The sequence below is a fragment of the Mustelus asterias genome, unplaced genomic scaffold, assembly GCF_964213995.1.
Source record: "Mustelus asterias unplaced genomic scaffold, sMusAst1.hap1.1 HAP1_SCAFFOLD_1201, whole genome shotgun sequence".
NCBI classification, from domain to species: Eukaryota; Metazoa; Chordata; class Chondrichthyes; order Carcharhiniformes; family Triakidae; genus Mustelus; species Mustelus asterias.
The window spans coordinates 65,815-85,220 of NW_027591146.1; the positions used below are offsets into that span (position 1 = coordinate 65,815).

At 52.2% G+C, this 19,406-nt stretch overlaps 1 protein-coding gene across 1 annotated transcript in view; it reads left to right on the top strand.

Annotated features, from left to right (window-relative positions):
• The window catches only part of LOC144488012 (dynein axonemal heavy chain 2-like), a gene marked incomplete at both ends in the record, with an annotated part of 107,533 nt that overhangs the window by 65,083 nt on the left and 23,044 nt on the right, over positions 1-19,406 (top strand). Inside the window, 8 exons of the mRNA XM_078206029.1 lie at positions 475-644; positions 2,038-2,154; positions 5,081-5,245; positions 8,295-8,420; positions 10,997-11,145; positions 12,763-12,829; positions 16,415-16,565; positions 17,787-17,935. Coding sequence (XP_078062155.1) covers positions 475-644; positions 2,038-2,154; positions 5,081-5,245; positions 8,295-8,420; positions 10,997-11,145; positions 12,763-12,829; positions 16,415-16,565; positions 17,787-17,935 — 1,094 coding nt within the window. The remainder of the gene's footprint in view (positions 1-474; positions 645-2,037; positions 2,155-5,080; positions 5,246-8,294; positions 8,421-10,996; positions 11,146-12,762; positions 12,830-16,414; positions 16,566-17,786; positions 17,936-19,406) is intronic.

Sequence of the window (19,406 nt, forward strand, 5' to 3'; positions counted from 1 at the left end):
CTTAAATGCTAACGGGGTAATTGTCTGCTCAACCCATATCCGTTCATCATAAACATGGTACAAAGTGTCCTTGTCAAGAGCAGAGTGAGGTGTAGACATTCCCTGGAAACACAAGACAGGTCCCTCTCCACAGGATTCCCAGCCCCTGATCTGCTCTGGTAGCCACTTATTTATGTGGCTGGGTCGCAGTTGAGTTTCTGGTCAATGATAACCCCCAGGATGTTGATAGTGGGAGGGATTCAGTGACGGTAACCCCCAGGATGTTGACAGTGGGAGGGATTCAGTGATGGTAACCCCCAGGATGTTGATAGTGGGGGATTCAGTGATGGTAACCCCCAGGATGTTGATAGTGGGAGATTCAGTGATGGTAACCCCCAGGATGTTGATAGTAGGGGGGATGCAGGTTGGTGCTATTGGTTTTGATGAGTGGTGGATTTGACGCAGGGTTTGATGAGGCGGCCTCCTGTTTTTCAGGTGAGGGAACCTTCATTAAGCAGCTCATTAATTTCGACAAGGACAATATTTCTGACAAAGTGCTGAAGAAAATCGGGACGTATTGTGCACAACCAGACTTCCAGCCGGAAATTGTGGGCCGTGTGTCTGTAGCGGCCAAATCCCTCAGTATGTGGGTCCTTGCCATGGAGGCAAGTATTGTTCCAATTATCCACATCTCTCCTCCTTCCTCGTGGCTCCCAGTGCTTCCTCTCTCTCTTCTTTGCTTCCTTTGTTTTCCCTTGCTCTTTTCCCATCAGGTTTTCACTATCTCACTCATGTCTCTGCTTCTCTTTGTGAATCTCATTGTTCATCTAACCCTTCAGCAAATTGTGAATGAATCATAAATCCAGCTGGAGCAAATCAAACGCGTTTTGAATGCAATATGATTCAATGTTCCTGCTCTGAATCTTGGTGCGGATGTGCTGCTCCTATGAATGGTTTCATCAACCAAGTCATTGGGCTCTGTCGATGGGAGTGGAGTGTAAAACTGGAACAGAACGCACATTTTCAAAATCTTTCCCAGGATGTGAACGTCGCTGCCTGGGCAGCATTTATTGCCCATCCCTAGTTGCCTTTGAGAAGGTGGTGGTGAGCTGCCTTCTTGAATCGCTGCAGTCCACGTTCTCGTGTTGATCCACAATGCCGTTAGGGAGGGAATTCCAGGATTTTGACCCCAGTAACAGTAAAGGAACAGCCGATATATTTCCAAGTAGGGATGGTGAGTGACTCGGAGGGGAACCTCCAGGTGGGGGTGTTCCCAGGCATCTGCTGCCCTTGTCCTTCTAGATGGTAGAGATCTTGGGTTTGGAAGGTGCTGTCTGAGGTGCCTTGGTGAGTCACTGCGGTGCATCTTGTAGATGGTACACACGCTGCTACTGAGTGTCGGTGGTGGAGGGAGTGAGTGTTTGTGGATGGGGGGCCAATCAAGTGGGGCTGCTTTGTCCTGGATGGTGTCGAGCTTCTTGAGTGTTGTTGGAGCCGCTCCCATCCAGGCGAGTGGGGAGTGTTCCATCACACTCCTGACTTGTGCCTTGTAGATGGTGAACAGGCTTTGGGGAGTCAGGGGGTGAGTTACGCTCCGCAGTATTCCCAGCCTCTGATCTGCTCTGGTAGCTACAGTATTTATACGGCTGGGTCCAGATCAGTTTCTGGTCAATGGTAACCCCCAGGATGTTGACAGTGGGGGATTCAGTGATGGTAACCCCCAGGATGTTGACAGTGGGGGATTCAGTGTGTTAATGCTTGTGAATGTCAAAAGGAGATTGTTTGAAAATCTCTTGTTTGTGATGGTCATTGTGTGGCGTGAATGTGACTTGCCAGTGACCACCCCAAGCCTTCATGTTCTCGAGGCCTTGCTGTACACGAGCGCAGACTGTTTCACTATCTGATCAGACTCAAATGGTGATGAAAATTGTGCAACGGAGGACAAGCTATGAAAAGCCAATGAAGCAGTTTTCAGGTGTATCTCGCTGACACTAAGTGGGCCTGCAGTGATTCCCTGCCTGTCTCTAACCTCTCCTCTCCCCATCGCTTTACCCACAGCTGTACGGCAGACTGTACCGTGTGGTTGAACCCAAACGAATCCGCCTCAGGGACGCCATGGCACAGCTGGCGGAGAAGCAGGCCTCACTTGCTGACGCACAGGCTAAGTTAAGAGAGGTGGGTGCTGCCTTGTTCTAATGTGTTGCTCTGCGGCTTTGTTAACTCTCCATCTCCCACCCGCAGCTTGCTGGAAGCGACAGGGAGCTCAGTGATTTCGGACGGGACAGACACCGTCCACTCCCTTTGCTGGCAATCGGACTTTGTAAACTTTCATCAGAATGCCAGGACTTTGCTCCAGATTCTCCCTGTCCTTCTCAATGCTGCCAGCGCACTCAGCAGCTAAATCCGCACTCAGGCTGTCACACTGAGGGCCAGGAGGAGAGATTGGATAGAACCATAGAAAATTACAGCTCAGAAACAGGCCTTTTGGCCCTTCTTGTCTGTGCCGAACCATTTTATGCCTAGTCCCACTGACCTGCACTTGGACCATATCCCTCCACACCCCTCTCATCCATGAACCCGTCCAAGTTTTTCTTAAATGTTAAAAGTGACCCCGCATTTACCACTTTATCCGGTAGCTCATTCCACACTCCCAGGTTGGGATTATTGGTTGGGATTATTTTAGAAACATAGAAAAACTACAGCACAAAACAGGCCCTTCGGCCCCACAAGTTGTGCCGAACATATCCCTACCTTTTAGGCCTACCTATAACCCTCCATCCTATTAAGTCCCATGTACTCATCCAGGAGTCTCTTAAAAGACCCTATTGAGTTTGCCTCCACCACCACTGACGGCAGCCGATTCCACTCGCCCACCACCCTCTGTGTGAAAAACTTTCCCCTAACATTTCCCCTGTACCTACCCCCCAGCACCTTAAACCTGTGTCCTCTCGTAGCAGCCATTTCCACCCTGGGAAAAAGCCTCTGAGAGTCCACCCGATCTATGCCTCTCAACATCTTATACACCTCTATTAGGTCTCCTCTCATCCTTCGTCTCTCCAAGGAGAAAAGACCGAGCTCCCTCAGCCTATCCTCATAAGGCATGCCACTCAATCCAGGCAACATCCTTGTAAATCTCCTCTGCACCCTTTCAATCTTTTCCACATCCTTCCTGTAATGAGGCGACCAGAACTGAGCACAGTACTCCAAGTGGGGTCTGACGAGGGTCTTATAAAGCTGCATCATTATCCCCGGACTCCTAAACTCAATCCCTCGATTGATAAAGGCCAGCACACCATTTTCCTTGGAACAAAGAAGGCTGAGGGGTGAGTTGATTGAGGTGTACAAAATGATGATGAGGGGGAGAGATAGCAAAAGGGAAAATGCTGGAAAATCTCAGCAGGTCTGGCAGCATCTGTAAGGGGAGATTAGAGCTGACGTTTCAAGTCCAGATGATCTTTTGTCAAAGCTCCTTTGAGAAAGGGTGGTCTGGGCTCGAAACGTCAGCCCTTTTCTCTCCTGACAGGTGCTGCCAGACCTGCTGAGATTTTCCAGCGTTTTCTCTTTTGGTTTCAGATTCCAGCGTCCGCAGTAATTTGCCTTTATAAAGGAAGAGATAGAGTGGAGAATTCTAGAACCAGGGGACACAGATTCAGGATAAGTAGCAGTAGGTGTAGAGGGACAGGAGGAAAAACCTTTTTTACGCAGAGGGTGGTGGGTGTCTGGAATTCACCGCCCGAGTTGGTGGTGGAGGCAGAGACCCTAAACTCCTTTAACAAGTACCTGGATCTGCACCTTAAGTGCTGTAAACTACAGGGCTATGGGCCCACTGCGGGAAGGTGGGATTAGAAAGGGCACCTGGGTGTCCTCAGGCTGGCATGGACAAGATGGGCCAAATAGCCTCCTTCTGTGCTGCAACTTTTCTATGGTTCTATGATAGAGCAGCGGACTGAGTTCTCGGAGAGGGTCCTGAAGAGATTTCTGCAAAGGGATTGAGTGATGAGTTGAGGAGGTGAGATTAGACAAGGAGACAGGCTCTTTGTGTGAAATGGCCTTTACCCATTGCTGACATGTGATTTGGCCTAATGGAGACAATGGGGAGTGAGGGGTGAGTGCGGGACACTCTACCTGGCCCTCCAGACAGGCCTCCTGAGCATCCCATCCCTGCCCGACCTTTCCCGTGACGAACACCAATACCCCATACATCTCGCTGCTTCCCGACAAACCCTCACCCAGGAACAGGCACAGTCCACAGAGTGTGAGGTGACAGTGGAAGCTGCCACATTCTGGAGGGAGCCGGAAAGATATTCGTCAAAGAAAGCGAAGTGAGAGATGTAGAGAATTTTCGGACTGGCAGGCAGGTTGTAGTTTTCCCTGCGAGTTTCACTGCAGTTTTCTCACTGGCTGAGGTTTTCCAGCGTTGAGTTGCAGTTTTCACTTCTGGTCCTGAACAAAAAAAACAAAGAAAATTACAGCACAGGAACAGGCCCTTCGGCCCTCCAAGCCTGCACCGACCATGCTGCCCGACTGAACTAAAACCCCCGACCCTTCCGGGGACCGTATCCCTCTATTCCCATCCTATTCATGTATTTGTCCAGACGCCCCATAAAACTCACTACCGTATCCGCTTCCACTCCCTCCCCCGGCAACGAGTTCCAGGCACCCACCACCCTCTGTGTAAAAAATCTGCCTCGTACATCTCCTTTAAACCTTGCCCCTCGCACCTTAAACCTGTGCCCCCTAGTCATTGACTCTTCCACCCTGGGAAAAAGCTTCTGATTATCCACTCTGTCCATGCCCCTCATAATCTTGTAGACTTCTATCAGGTCTCCCCTCAACCTCCGTCGTTCCAGTGAGAACAAACCAAGTTTCTCCAACCTCTCCTCAGAGCTAATGCCCTCCATACCAGGCAACATCCTGGTAAATCTTTTCTGTCCCCTCTCCAAAGCCTCCACATCCTTCTGGTAGTTCCGTCTGTTTCGAACGCAGTGATTTGTGAAACATGCCTGGCTTGGTGGTGGTGGGTGCTTTTTGGGCTCCCAGCGGTTGTTTCCAACGCTCTTTACCATTCCACACCCCCCCCCCCCCCCCCCAACCCCCCCAGGTGGCTGAGAAGCTGGATACTCTGAAGAAACTGTACGATGAGAAACTGGCTCAAAAGGAGGAGCTTCGCAAAAAGTCGGAGGAGATGGAGATCAAAATGGACCGTGCAGCCAAGCTGCTGTCAGGCCTGGCTGCAGAGAAAGTACGCTGGGAAGAGACCGTCAAGGTGAGTGTGTGGGGTGGGGGGGAGCGGGGGGGGGGGGGGAGGGGGGCTGGGGGAGGGGGGGAGGGGGGGCAGCGGCGTGCAGCAACTGTACAGATTGTCAGTGTTGCTCTGGGCATGGAGGGTGGAGATGGGGGAGTGCAGAACCCCCAACACAGCAAATTCCACAGATGAGGGGTTTGGCTTACGAAGAGAGATTGGGCAGTTTAGGCCGACACTCGCTGGCATTTCGAAGAATGAGAGGAGATCTAATTCCGGCCTCGTTCAATTCCAGCCTCGAGTCACTGTCTGCGTGGAGTCTGCACGTTCTCCCCGTGTCTGCGTGGGTTTCCTCCGGGTGCTCCGGTTTCCTCCCACACTCCAAAGATGTGCAGGTTAGGTTGATTGGCCATGCTGAATTAATAAATCAGCTGGATAGTCAATATCTTTTCCCAAAGGTAGGGGAGTCTAAAGCTAGAGGGCATAGGTTTAAGATGAGAGGGGAGAGATACAAAAGTGTCCAGAGGGGCAATTATTTCACTCAGGGTGGTGAGTGTCTGGAACGAGCTGCCAGAGGTAGTAGTAGAGGCGGGTACAATTTTGTCTTTTAAAAAGCATTTAGACAGTTACATGGGTAAAATGGATATAGAGGGATATGGGCCAAATGCGGGCAATTGGGACTAGCTTAGTGGTAAAAACTGGGCGGCATGGACAAGTTGGGCCGAAGGGCCTATTTCCATGCTGTAAACCTCTATGACTTTATAAATTGACCCTAGTGTCAGAGGGACTAGCAGGGTAAAAATGTGGGGTTACGGGAATAGCGTCTGGGTGGGATTGTGGTCGGTGCAGACTCGATGGGCCGAATAGCCTCCTTCTGCACTGTAGGGATTGTGTGATTCTGTGATAATTGAGATGTACAGGATGAGAAAGGGGATGGACAGGGTAGACGTGGAGAGGATGCTTCCTCTTGTGGTATAATCTAGAACAAGAGGTTTTAGCAATAAGGATAAGGGTAGACCAGGATACCATTCAGGGTGGACCATTAGGACGGAGATGAAGAGACATTTCTTCATCCAGAGAGTGGTGAGCCTGTGGAATTCATCACCACAGGAAGTAGTTGATGCCAAAATATTGAATGTATTCAAGAGGTGGCTGGATATAGCACTTGGGGGCGAATGGGGTCAAAGGTTATGGGGAGAAAGCAGGATGAGGCTATTGAGTTGGATGATGAGCCATGATGGTGGTGAATGGCGGAGCAGGCTCGAAGGGCCGAATGGCCTCCTCTTGCTCCTATCCTCTATGTTTCTATGTTTTAAGGGGTAGCAGATTTAAAACAGAGATTAGGAGAAACTACTTCTCTCAAAGGGTGGGAATTCACTGCCTCAGAGTGCGGCGGATGCCGGGACGTTGAGAGTAAATTTAAGGAGGAGACACAGATTTGTAATTAGTAATGGGGCTCGTAGAATCATAGAATCCCTACAGCGCAGAAGAAGGCCATTCGGCCCATCGAGTCTGCACCAACACCAATCCCACCCAGGCCCTATCCCCGCTTAGCTAACCTGCTAATCCCTCTAACCTATCACACCCGGGACAATGAGGGTTAATTTACCATGGCCAACCCCCCTAACCTGCACATTTTCAGACTGTGGGAGGAAACCGGAGCACCCGGAGGAAACCCACGCAGACATGGGGGAGAACGTGCAGACTCCACACAGACGGTGACCCGAGGCCGGGAATCGAACCCGGGTCCCCGGCGCTGTGAATCAGCAGTGCTAACCCACTGGGCCACCCAGAAGGGTTGAAGGGTTATGGGGAGCAGGCAGGGAAGTGGAGTTGAGGCTGAGATGAGATCAGCCATGATTGCATCGAATGGCGGCACAGGCTCAAGGGGCTGAATGGCCTCCTCCTGCCCCTGGTTCTCACATTCTCGTGTTCTAAACCGCCGCCACCCTATCCTGCAGCCGATGAAGCTTCTGCATATTGTGCCGGTGTTTGCTTAGCGGTTTTCCGACCAGTCCGCCTGCCAGGGAGGAACGTCCCTGGACAAGGCGGCAGGGATCGGAGTCAGCTCGATGGGCAGAAACTCACTGCGGCCTTGGCCTACAGATCCCTCAGCTCCCTCTGCCACCTCCTGCTGCTCCTCTGAGGATTGTAACTTATTCTGTAACTTGATTTTGTGTCTCTGGGCACTGTTTGAGAGCACATTTCCACTCCATCTGACGAAGGAGCAGCGCTCCGAAAGCTTATGGTATTTGCTACCAGATAAACCTGTTGGACTTTAACCTGGTGTTGTGAGACTTCTTCCTCTGAGGATTGCCAGTGTATTAAAAATGGGAGCTGCATTCTGTATCGCAGGCTCCGGGATTCCCATCAGCACTCCTCCTCCTTCTCCTGTGCGTGACCTTGTGCTTAGCTGCTGTTCCCCCTTCCCCCAGTGGTGGTGATGGAAAGTCAGGCTGAAAGCCCGCCTCTCTGAGAGTTCAGAAGGTCCCACCAGCGTTAGGTGCATTCCTGGATGGTTAAGATACCCTCAAAACCCCTTCAGAGAGTCAGCCGAGGGCAGCCAGCAATCCCTTTGCCGATCACTGGACATCCAACAAAGCCCCGGCATCTGGGTGGGTTCAGGGACTGGAGCTGACAGCATCGATCGAGAGTGGTGCAGGGGTCCTGAGGGCAAATTCTGCTGCTAGCGTGCAACCCACTGGGCCATTGTGTGGCCAGGCCACAGTACGACAACGCTCAATTTATAATAACCACCATCTCGCTGCTGTTTACCTGATGTTGAAAATGGGGAGTTGATGAGACAAAAGGGAAGTATTGTCTCTCTTGTATCCAAAATTAATTTGAAGGGACGCTATGTCAGGGCCACTTGGTGATGTGTCTGGTTGCTTCGTCTAGCCAGGGTTGCTGTAACACTGAAAGATCGAGCCTGTAGTTAATGAGTATAAAACTTCTCTCTGGAACCTGTTCCACACTGCTTTCGTCACGTGCCACATTGCTCGAGTATTCTGTTAACAACATTGTCCATCCTCGCGTGGCCAGCTCCAACAGGTCCTTTTCTCTTCCCTGCCAGGGTCTCGAATCGGACATGGGTTACCTGGTTGGAGACTGCCTGCTGGCCTCAGCCTTCCTTTCATACATGGGCCCTTTCCTCTCAAATTATCGGGAGGAGATTGTTACTGACATCTGGATGAAGGAGGTGAGTGTCAGAGGGCCAGCACCTCGTGTGTTGTTTCTGCACATTATTACTGACCATTATCACCAGGTTATCATGGTGCCTGTGTACTGAGGTGTACCTGTGTGTGCTGTGGTGTACCTGTGTACTGTTATGTACCTGTGTGCTGTGGTGTACCTGTGTGTGCTGTGGTGTACCTGTGTGTGCTGTGGTGTACCTGTGTGTGCTGTGGTGTACCTGTGTGTGCTGTGGTGTACCTGTGTGTGCTGTGGTGTACCTGTGTGTGCATTGTGGTGTACCTGTGTGTGCTGTGGTGTACCTGTGTGTGCTGTGGTGTACCTGTGTGTGCTGTGGTGTACCTGTGTGTGCATTGTGGTGTCCCTGTGTGTGCATTGTGGTGTCCCTGTGTGCGCTGCAGTGTACCTGTGTGTGCTGTGGTGTACCTGTGTGTGCTGTGGTGTACCTGTATGTGTTGTGGTGTACCTGTGTGTGCACTGTGGTGTACCTGTGTGCACTGTGGTGTACCTGTGTGCATTGTGGTGTACCTGTGTGTGCTGTGGTGTCCCTGTGTGCGCTGCAGTGTACCTGTGTGTGCTGTGGTGTACCTGTGTGTGCATTGTGGTGTCCCTGTGTGCGCTGCAGTGTACCTGTGTGTGCTGTGGTGTACCTGTGTGTGCTGTGGTGTACCTGTATGTGTTGTGGTGTACCTGTGTGTGCACTGTGGTGTACCTGTGTGCATTGTGGTGTACCTGTGTGTGCTGTGGTGTCCCTGTGTGCGCTGCAGTGTACCTGTGTGTGCTGTGGTGTACCTGTGTGTGCTGTGGTGTACCTGTGTGTGCTGTGGTGTACCTGTGTGTGCATTGTGGTGTCCCTGTGTGCGCTGCAGTGTACCTGTGTGCATTGTGGTGTACCTGTGTGCACTGTGGTGTACCTGTATGTGTTGTGGTGTACCTGTGTGTGCACTGTGGTGTACCTGTGTGCACTGTGGTGTACCTGTGTGCATTGTGGTGTACCTGTGTGCGCTGTGGTGTACCTGTGTGCGCTGTGGTGTACCTGTGTGCGCTGTGGTGTACCTGTGTGCGCTGTGGTGTACCTGTGTGCGCTGTGGTGTACCTGTGTGTGCTGTGGTGTACCTGTGTGTGCTGTGGTGTACCTGTGTGTGCTGGGGTGTACCTGTGTGCATTGTGATGTACCTGTGTGCACTGTGGTGTACCTGTGTGCACTGTGGTGTACCTGTGTGCATTGTGATGTACCTGTGTGCACTGTGGTGTACCTGTGTGCACCGTGGTGTACCTGTGTGCATTGTGATGTACCTGTGTGCTGTGGTGTACCTGTGTGCTGTGATGTATATGGTTTGCCTTTTGCATTCCCACCGCACTAGCGGTCGGTGTGTGCTGTTGGTTGCACAGGACAAGTCTGGGCAGAGTGACTGGGATAACAGGAGCAGTGCTGTTCCTGAACAAGTGTCGATCTTCGAATGGCCGCAGTCTCTCTGAACTTCCCTCACATCGTTTCCAAGCTGCAACTCTCTCTGTCCCTCCTGTTACTGTGCTGACACCTTCTCACCTTCTAATTCATCCTTTTGCAGCAAAATCTCAGCTGCCTCAGTAATCCCTTCTTCCTGTTGCTTTCCTACACTGAGAAATGCCCAGGCTGTGAACACTGCCCAGGCTGTGTACAAGGCCCAGGCTGTGAACGAGGCCCAAGCTGTGTACAAGGCTCAGGCTGTGTACAGGGCCCAGGCTGTGTACAGGGCCCAGGCTGTGTACAGGGCCCAGGCTGTGTACAGGGCCCAGGCTGTGTACACTGCCCAGGCTGTGTACAGGGCCCAGGCTGTGTACAGGGCCCAGGCTGTGTACAGGGCCCAGGCTGTGTACAGGGCCCAGGCTGTGTACAGGGCCCAGGCTGCGTACAGGGCCCAGGCTGTGTACAGGGCCCAGGCTGTGTACAGGGCCCAGGCTGTGTACACTGCCCAGGCTGTGAACACTGCGGAGGCTGTGTACAGGGCCCAGGCTGTGTACAGGGCCCAGGCTGTGTACAGGGCCCAGGCTGTGTACAGGGCCCAGGCTGTGTACAGGGCCCAGGCTGTGTACAGGGCCCAGGCTGTGTACAGGGCCCAGGCTGTGTACAGGGCCCAGGCTGTGTACAGGGCCCAGGCTGTGTACAGGGCCCAGGCTGTGTACAGGGCCCAGGCTGTGTACAGGGCCCAGGCTGTGTTCAGGGCCCAGGCTGCGTACAGGGCCCAGGCTGCGTACAGGGCCCAGGCTGCGTACAGGGCCCAGGCTGCGTACAGGGCCCAGGCTGTGTACAGGGCCCAGGCTGTGTACAGGGCCCAGGCTGTGTACAGGGCCCAGGCTGTGTACACTGCCCAGGCTGTGAACACTGCGGAGGCTGTGTACAGGGCCCAGGCTGTGTACAGGGCCCAGGCTGTGTACACTGCCCAGGCTGTGTACACTGCCCAGGCTGTGAACAGTGCGTAGGCTGTGGACAGGGCCCAGGCTGTGTACAAGGCCAGAGTGCGGCGTGAGCAGTGTTTGTACCCAGTTTCTTGCCTGGCTGATTGTACTGCCGTCAAACTCTCTGAATGATATTCCCTACAGATCAACCAGAGGGCAGTGCCCTACTCCCCCGACTTTGCCTTTGCAAACTTTCTCTCCAATCCCACCACAGTGCGAGACTGGAACATCCAGGGCCTGCCAACGGATGCCTTCTCCACAGAAAATGGAGTCATCGTAACCAGAGGCAACAGGTACGGTGGGGCTATTCACCAGAGGGAGGGGGCAGCAGAGAGATATGTAACACCAACAGACCAGGGTCAAGGAGGACAATTCCACTGTCAGTGCTGGGGAAGTGCCGCACTGTCAGAGGGTCAGTGCTGAGGGAGTGCCGCACTGTCAGAGGGTCAGTGCTGAGGGAGTGCCGCACTGTCAGAGGGTCAGTGCTGAGGGAGAGCCACACTGTCAGAGGGTCAGTGCTGAGGGAGTGCCGTACTTTCTAAAAATTGGTTCAGCTTCACTCTCTGAGGGTCAGGCAAGTGATACCCTGTGACAGTGTAGGGGGAGCTTTACTCTGTATCTAACCCCGTGCTGTACCTGTCCTGGGAGTGTTTGATGGGGGACAGTGTAGAGGGAGCTTTACTCTGTATCTAACCCCGTGCTGTACCTGTCCTGGGAGTGTTTGATGGGGACAGTGTAGAGGGAGCTTTACTCTGTATCTAACCCCGTGCTGTACCTGTCCTGGGAGTGTTTGATGGTGGACAGTGTAGAGGGAGCTTTACTCTGTATCTAACCCCGTGCTGTACCTGTCCTGGGAGTGTTTGATGGGGGACAGTGTAGAGGGAGCTTTACTCTGTATCTAACCCCGTGCTGTACCTGTCCTGGGAGTGTTTGATGGGGACAGTGTAGAGGGAGCTTTACTCTGTATCTAACCCCGTGCTGTACCTGTCCTGGGAGTGTTTGATGGGGGACAGTGTAGAGGGAGCTTTACTCTGTATCTAACCCCGTGCTGTACCTGTCCTGGGAGTGTTTGATGGGGACAGTGTAGAGGGAGCTTTACTCTGTATCTAACCCCGTGCTGTACCTGTCCTGGGAGTGTTTGATGGTGGACAGTGTAGAGGGAGCTTTACTCTGTATCTAACCCCGTGCTGTACCTGTCCTGGGAGTGTTTGATGGGGGACAGTGTAGAGGGAGCTTTACTCTGTATCTAACCCCGTGCTGTACCTGTCCTGGGAGTGTTTGATGGGGGACAGTGTAGAGGGAGCTTTACTCTGTATCTAACCCCGTGCTGTACCTGTCCTGGGAGTGTTTGATGGGGACAGTGTAGAGGGAGCTTTACTCTGTATCTAACCCCGTGCTGTACCTGTCCTGGGAGTGTTTGATGGGGACAGTGTAGAGGGAGCTTTACTCTGTATCTAACCCCGTGCTGTACCTGTCCTGGGAGTGTTTGATGGGGACAGTGTAGAGGGAGCTTTACTCTGTATCTAACCCCGTGCTGTACCTGTCCTGGGAGTGTTTGATGGGGGACAGTGTAGAGGGAGCTTTACTCTGTATCTAACCCCGTGCTGTACCTGTCCTGGGAGTGTTTGATGGGGGACAGTGTAGAGGGAGCTTTACTCTGTATCTAACCCCGTGCTGTACCTGTCCTGGGAGTGTTTGATGGGGACAGTGTAGAGGGAGCTTTACTCTGTTTGATTCAGTGCAATGTACTAGGAAATCCTCTGGCCATCACAATGCTGGGTTTGCATTCTGTGCGAGTTAGTGGAATGTGAGCGAGTCTCTTTGGGTAAGGGGTGTGATTGTAAACGGAGCTGGAAACTGCTGGAAACGACTCAGATTCACACCTTGACATTAGTCCTTCTCTCCCTCAGGTGGCCTCTGATGGTGGACCCACAGGGTCAGGCTCTGAAGTGGATCAAGAACATGGAGTTCTCAAAGGTACAAGGCTCATAAAACTAGAAGCTGCAGATACAAGCTGAGCACCAACAGGGGGAACAAATACATAAATCCACATTATTTATCAACATGATGAGGCAGCACGGTGGCACACTGGGTTAGTGCTGCTGCCTCACAGCGCCAGGGACCCGGGTTCAATCCCAGCGGCACGGTGGCACAGTGGGTTAGTGCTGCTGCCTCACACGCCAAGGACCCGGGTTCAATCCCAGCGGCACGGTGGCACAGTGGGTTAGTGCTGCTGCCTCACACGCCAAGGACCCGGGTTCAATCCCAGCGGCACGGTGGCACAGTGGGTTAGCGCTGCTGCCTCACAGCGCCAGGGACCCGGGTTCAATCCCAGCGGCATGGTGGCACAGTGGGTTAGTGCTGCTGCCTCACACGCCAAGGACCCGGGTTCAATCCCAGCGGCACGGTGGCACTGTGGGTTAGTGCTGCTGCCTCACAGCGCCAGGGACCCGGGTTCAATTCCCGGCTTGGGAAACTGTGCAGAGTCTACACGTTCTCCCCTTGTCTGCGTGGGTTTTCTCCGGCTCCTCCGGTTTCCTCCCACAGTCCGAAAGATGTACTGGTTAGGTGGTAAATTGCCCCTTAGTGTCAGGGGGATTAGCAGGGTAAATGCATGGGGTTATGGGGATAGGGTCTGGGTCGGATTGTGGTCGGAGCAGACTCGATGGGCCGAATGGCCTCCTCCTACACCGTAGGGATTCTATGATTGGCCAAGACGGTGAGGTCAATAATGCATTGGCAGCAGGGCGAAGGTCATGACTCCCTGGAAGTGGCCAACCTTACAACAGGCAACACCTGATGACACAGCTAACCCTGAAAGCTTACCTGGACCGCGTGGTCCTTCAAACAGTCTGCATGATCTGTTTAAAAAGTGTAGGACTCACCCCTCACCCCTTCCTCAACATGTGGCGGATGGGACGGCCCACCATTTGCTGGGGTCCCGCCGCTATCAACCGGGTTTCCAGGTGTTCACACTCTCGGCTGGGGGTCGGGAAAGGGGTGGGGTTGGGGGGTGGTTGCCTGCAGTGGGACTGGAAGATCCCAGCAGTGGGAACAGCCGGAAATACCCAGCCAAAGAATCCCTACAGGATACAGAATTCCTGAGTGGGACTGCAGCAGTGGCTCCCGGTTAGAACAGGGTGACGTCCCCAGCAAAACGCAGTGAGGGGAGGATAGTAACACATTGCAGATAACCCTGCCCAAAACCCAGCCAGCGTCCCGGCCCAGATACAGCAGCCTCGCCTCTCTGTGGCCAAATCACAATGTCCTCCTCCCGTCCTTCAATTTTCCCATCTTCTCTCGAGGTAGATATCAAACTGGCAGGAGGGTCTGTGCCTGTGGGTGCAGAACGCTGCCAGCACCTCCCCGAAATGGCCGTGCTCGGAGTTGTGAGAACTCCGACAGGACCAGCAGCCTTGGCTGCTGTCCTTGCTGCTGCTCCCTCGACCAGGCAACTTGGATTCGATAGAGGCGGTGCTCTCACTGTTGCCCTGGTTCTCATGATGTGGAGATGCCGGCGTTGGACTGGGGTAAACACAGTAAGAAGTTTAACAACACCAGGTTAAAGTCCAACAGGTTTATTTGGTAGCAAATGCCATCAGCTTTCGGAGCGCTGCTCCTTCGTCAGATGGAGTGGAAACCTGCTCTCAAACAGGGCACAGAGACACAAAATCAAGTTACAGAATACTGATTAGAATGCAAATCTGGTTGGTTGTAGGGGACAGTGTAGAGGGAGCTTTACTCTGTATCTAACCCCGTGCTGTACCTGTCCTGGGAGTGTTTGATGGGGGACAGTGTAGAGGGAGCTTTACTCTGTATCTAACCCCGTGCTGTACCTGTCCTAGGAGTGTTTGATGGGGGACAGTGTAGAGGGATTTTTACTCTGTATCTAACCCCGTGCTGTACCTGTCCTGGGAGTGTTTGATGGGGTACAGTGTAGAGGGAGCTTTACTCTGTATCTAACCCCCTGTGCTCTACCTGTCCTGGGAATGTTTGATGGGGGGCAGTGTAGAGGGAGCTTTACTCTGTATCTCACCCCGTGCTGTACGTGTCCTGGGAGTGTTTGATGGGGACAGTGTAGAGGGAGCTTTACTCTGTATCTCACCCCGTGCTGTACGTGTCCTGGGAGTGTTTGATGGGGGACAGTGTAGAGGGAGCTTTACTCTGTATCCAACCCCGTGCTGTACCTGTCCTGGGAGTGTTTGATGGGGGACAGTGTAGAGGGAGCTTTACTCTGTATCCAACCCCGTGCTGTACCTGTCCTGGGAGTGTTTGATGGGGGACAGTGTAGAGGGAGCTTTACTCTGTATCTAACCCCGTGCTGTACCTGTCCTGGGAGTGTTTGATGGGGGACAGTGTAGAGGGAGCTTTACTCTGTATCTAACCCCGTGCTGTACCTGTCCTGGGAGTGTTTGATGGGGGACAGTGTCGAGGTAGCTCTGCTCTGTACCTGATGATATTGTACCTCAGCATGCTGGAGCGCATAGAGACTAGGAAATAAATTAAAACGTTCACTTTCATCCCTTAAATAAATGACTTGAGCAAAAAATCGATGAATGAGTGAGTGTGAGTGAGTTTGAGTGAGTTTGTGAGATTGAGTGAGTTTGAGTGAGTTTGAGAGATTGAGTGAGTTTGAGTGAGTTTGTGAGATTGAGTGAGTTTGAGTGAGTTTGAGAGATTGAGTGAGTTTGAGAGATTGAGTGAGTTTGAGTGAGTTTGAGAGATTGAGTGAGTTTGGGTGAATTTGTGGGTTTGAGTGAGTTTATGAGATTGAGTGAGTGAGTTTGTGAGTGTGAGTGAGTTTGGGTGAGATTGAGTGAGTTTGAGAGATTGAGTGAGTTTGGGTGAATTTGTGGGTTTGAGTGAGTTTATGAGATTGAGTGAGTGAGTTTGTGAGTGTGAGTGAGTTTGGGTGAGATTGAGTGAGTTTGAGAGATTGAGTGAGTTTGTGAGATTGAGTGAGTTTGTGAGATTGTGAGATTGTGTGTGTGAGTTTGGGTGAGTTTGTGGGTTTGGGTGAGTTTGAGAGATTGAGTGGGTTTGGGTGAGATTGACTCACACTGGGTTTAATGATGTTCAGGCCAGTTGGAAAATCATTTGCAGTATACACCCCCATCTGCTGGCTGTAACACAGAGTGCAGCTATAATAAGCTGCAAACATTCTCACCATCATACACTCCCAGAACAACTGAAATCACGCTTAGACTGGCAGCTGTAGATCCTGTCCACCGCAGCACAGTAACCCACTGTCACCCAGAGTCAATTCCAGCCTCAGGTGACTGTGTGGAGTCTCCACATTCTCCCCGTGTCTGCGTAGGTTTCCTCCGGGTGCTCTGGTTTCCTTCCACACTCCAAAGATGTGTGGGTTAGGTGGATTGGCCATGATAAATTGCTGCTTCGTGTCCAAAGATGTGCAGGTTAAGGGGATTACCGGATAAATACATGGGGTTATGGGGATGGGGCCTGGGTAAGGGTTGGTGCAGGCTTGATGGGCTCAATGGCCTCCTTCTGCAGTGTAGGGTTTCTATGATTCTAACCTCTTTGTGGTTACTGTTTCCACAGGGGCTGAAACTGATTGATTTTCAGATGACTGATTACATGCGTGTGCTGGAAAAGGGAGTGCAGTTTGGATCTCCTGTTCTACTCCAGAATGTTCAGGAAGATCTGGATCCGTCACTGGCCCCCATCCTCAATAAATCTGTCACTAAAGTGGGTAAGTGTCCAGGGGTGGCCAAGACCCACAGAGGAGGAGACCTAACCAGCTTGGGAAGGCTTTGAATGGGACCACTCTATAAACTCCAGCACTCGAAGGGATAAGGAGAGTGAATTGTTACTCTGGTCTCAGAGTCAGACTGGATGAGTTGATCTGAAAGTGACTGTCCTCACAGTGAAATGGCTCTGAGTGCACAGGCCATGTTAGAAATGGCAGCAAAGGTGGGTTCCCAACTTCAATTCCCTGCTCTCTCCCTGCAATTCAGCCCAGGGGATGGGCAGGGGGAGAACGTGGCATCTCTCACCCACTCGAGGTCCAGAGCGGCTAGGAAATAGGCAAGGACTCCCTGATCGAGTGGGTTATAGATGCCACGTTCTCCCCCTGCCCACCCACTAGGCTGAGATCAGTTGAATTAGTCGCAGCAGGGAACTGAGTGGGGCTCCTGGCACAGAGGAGGAAGCGAGACGAGGAGGAGGCGATGGCCTAGCGGTATTATCGCTAGATTATTAATCCAGAAACTCAGCTAATGTTACTGGGGGACCCTGGGTTCGAATCCCGCCCACGGCAGATGGTGGAATTTGAATTCAATAAAAAAATATCTGGAATTAAGAATCTACTGATGACCCATTGTCGATTGTTGGAAAAACCCATCTGGTTCCTTTAGGGAAGGAAATCTGCCGTCCTTACCCGGTCTGGCCTACATGTGACTCCAGAGCCACAGCAATGTGGGTGACTCTCAACTACCCTCCAAGGGTAACGAAGGATGGGCAATAAATGCTGACCCAGCCCAGCGACGCCCGTGTCCCATGAATGAATTTTTAAAAAAGAGTCTCGGATTGAGATTAGCCGAGAGCCGGGGCCAATAGTCCACTGGAACACGGCAGGGACAAGCGTGTGGAACAGCAACTTGGGCAAGGTTGGCAGGCTGAGAGGAATGATACCACTGAGAAAGAAATGGCAAGAATGTAATTCTTTCTTAAAATAAAACATTAAAAGGTTCTCTGCCTGCAACACAGCTCATAAGTTCACAGGAGCAGAATGAGGCCATTCAGCCCATCGAGTCCACTCCCCCACTCGATCATGGCTGATATGTTTCTCATCCCCATTTTCCTGCCTTCTCCCCGTAACCCTTCAACCCCCATTCCCAATTAAAAATCAGTCTCACTCCTCCACAGGGCACCCATGCAGCTTGCGTTTGACGCTGTTCCTTCCCTCCCGCAGCTGGGCGCCTGGTGATGAAGCTGGGAGACAAGGAGATTGAGTACAACAAGGAATTCCGATTCTACATCACGACCAAGTTGTCGAATCCACACTACGCCCCGGAAATCTCCACCAAGACCACCATCGTCAATTTTGCTGTCAAAGTGCAGGTTGGTGGCAGCCCCACCGCACAGACTGGGGCGGGTATCCCGGGGTAGGATTGATAGAAATATCCAAGCCTCCACAGACCGTGTGCGGGGTACCTGCGAGGCTCAGGGACATGGGAAAAGCTTAACTTCAGATTCCCATTCATTTGCATCATTCTCCAGTTACTAAAACTGAGGGCAGAATCCAAAGATGTGCGGGTTAGATGGATTGGCCATGCTAAATTGTCCCTTAGTGTCCAAAGATGTGCAGGTTAGATGAATTGGCCATGCTAAATTGCCCCTTAGTGTCCAAAGATGTGCAGGTTAGGGGGATTGGCCATGCTAAATTGCCCCTGAGTGTCCAAAGATGTGTAGGTTAGGTGGATTGGCCATGCTAAATTGCCCCTTAGTGTCCAAAGATGTGCAGGTTAGGGGGATTGGCCATGCTAAATTGCCCCTTAGTGTCCAAAGAGGTGTGGGTTAGGGGGATCAGCAGGGTAAATATGTGGGTTTACAGGGAGAGGGCCTGGGTAAGATGCCCTGTCAGAGATCTGGTGCAGACTCAATGGGCAGAATGGCCACCTCCTGCCCTGTGGGGGTTACAAAGAACAAAGAAAATTACAGCACAGGAACAGGTCCTTTGGCCCTCCAAGCCTGCACCGATCATGCTGCCCTAACGAAACTAAAAAAAAAACCTTCTGTCCTTACTCGGTCTGTTTCCCTCTATTCCCTCCCTATTCATGGACCCATCTAAATGCCTCTTAAATGTTGCTAATGTGTCCGCTTCCACCACCTCCTCTGGCAGCGCGTTCCAGGCACCCACCACTCTCTGCGTGAAAACCTTCCCCTGCACATCTCCCTTAAACTTTCCCCCCTCTCACCTTGAACCTGTGCCCCCTTCACACTTCCACCCTGGGGAAAAAGCCTCTGACTATCCACCCTGTCTGTGCCTCTCATCATTTTGTGGACCTCTATCGGGTCTCCCCTCAGCCTCCGTCTTTCCAGTGAAAACAATCCTAGTTTATTCAACCTCTCCTCGTAGCCAACACCCTCGAGACCAGGCAACATCCTTCTCTGCACTCTCTCCAAAGCTTCCGCGTCCTTCTGGTAGTGCGGTGACCAGAACTGGACGCAATACTCCAAATACAGCCTAACCAAGGTTTTATATAGCTGCAATATGATTTGCCAACTTTTGTACTCAATGCCCCGGCTGATGTAGGCAAGCTTGCCACACGCCTTCTTAATCACCTTGGCCACTACTGCCTCACAGCGCCAGGGACCTGGGTTCAATTCTATGATCCTATGCACCGACCCTCGGATCCCAGTGTTCTGGCTGCCCATTTTCCCACCTCACCAGCAGCAGTGTATAATGCCAGCTGTGCCCAAACCACCAGGCTCCAGTGACACAAACCAGCCAATCAGGAATCTGGCCTGAGCCTCATGGTCCGGATTGACGTGCGCCGGAGAGCAGGAACATTCACTTGGAGAATGTGCT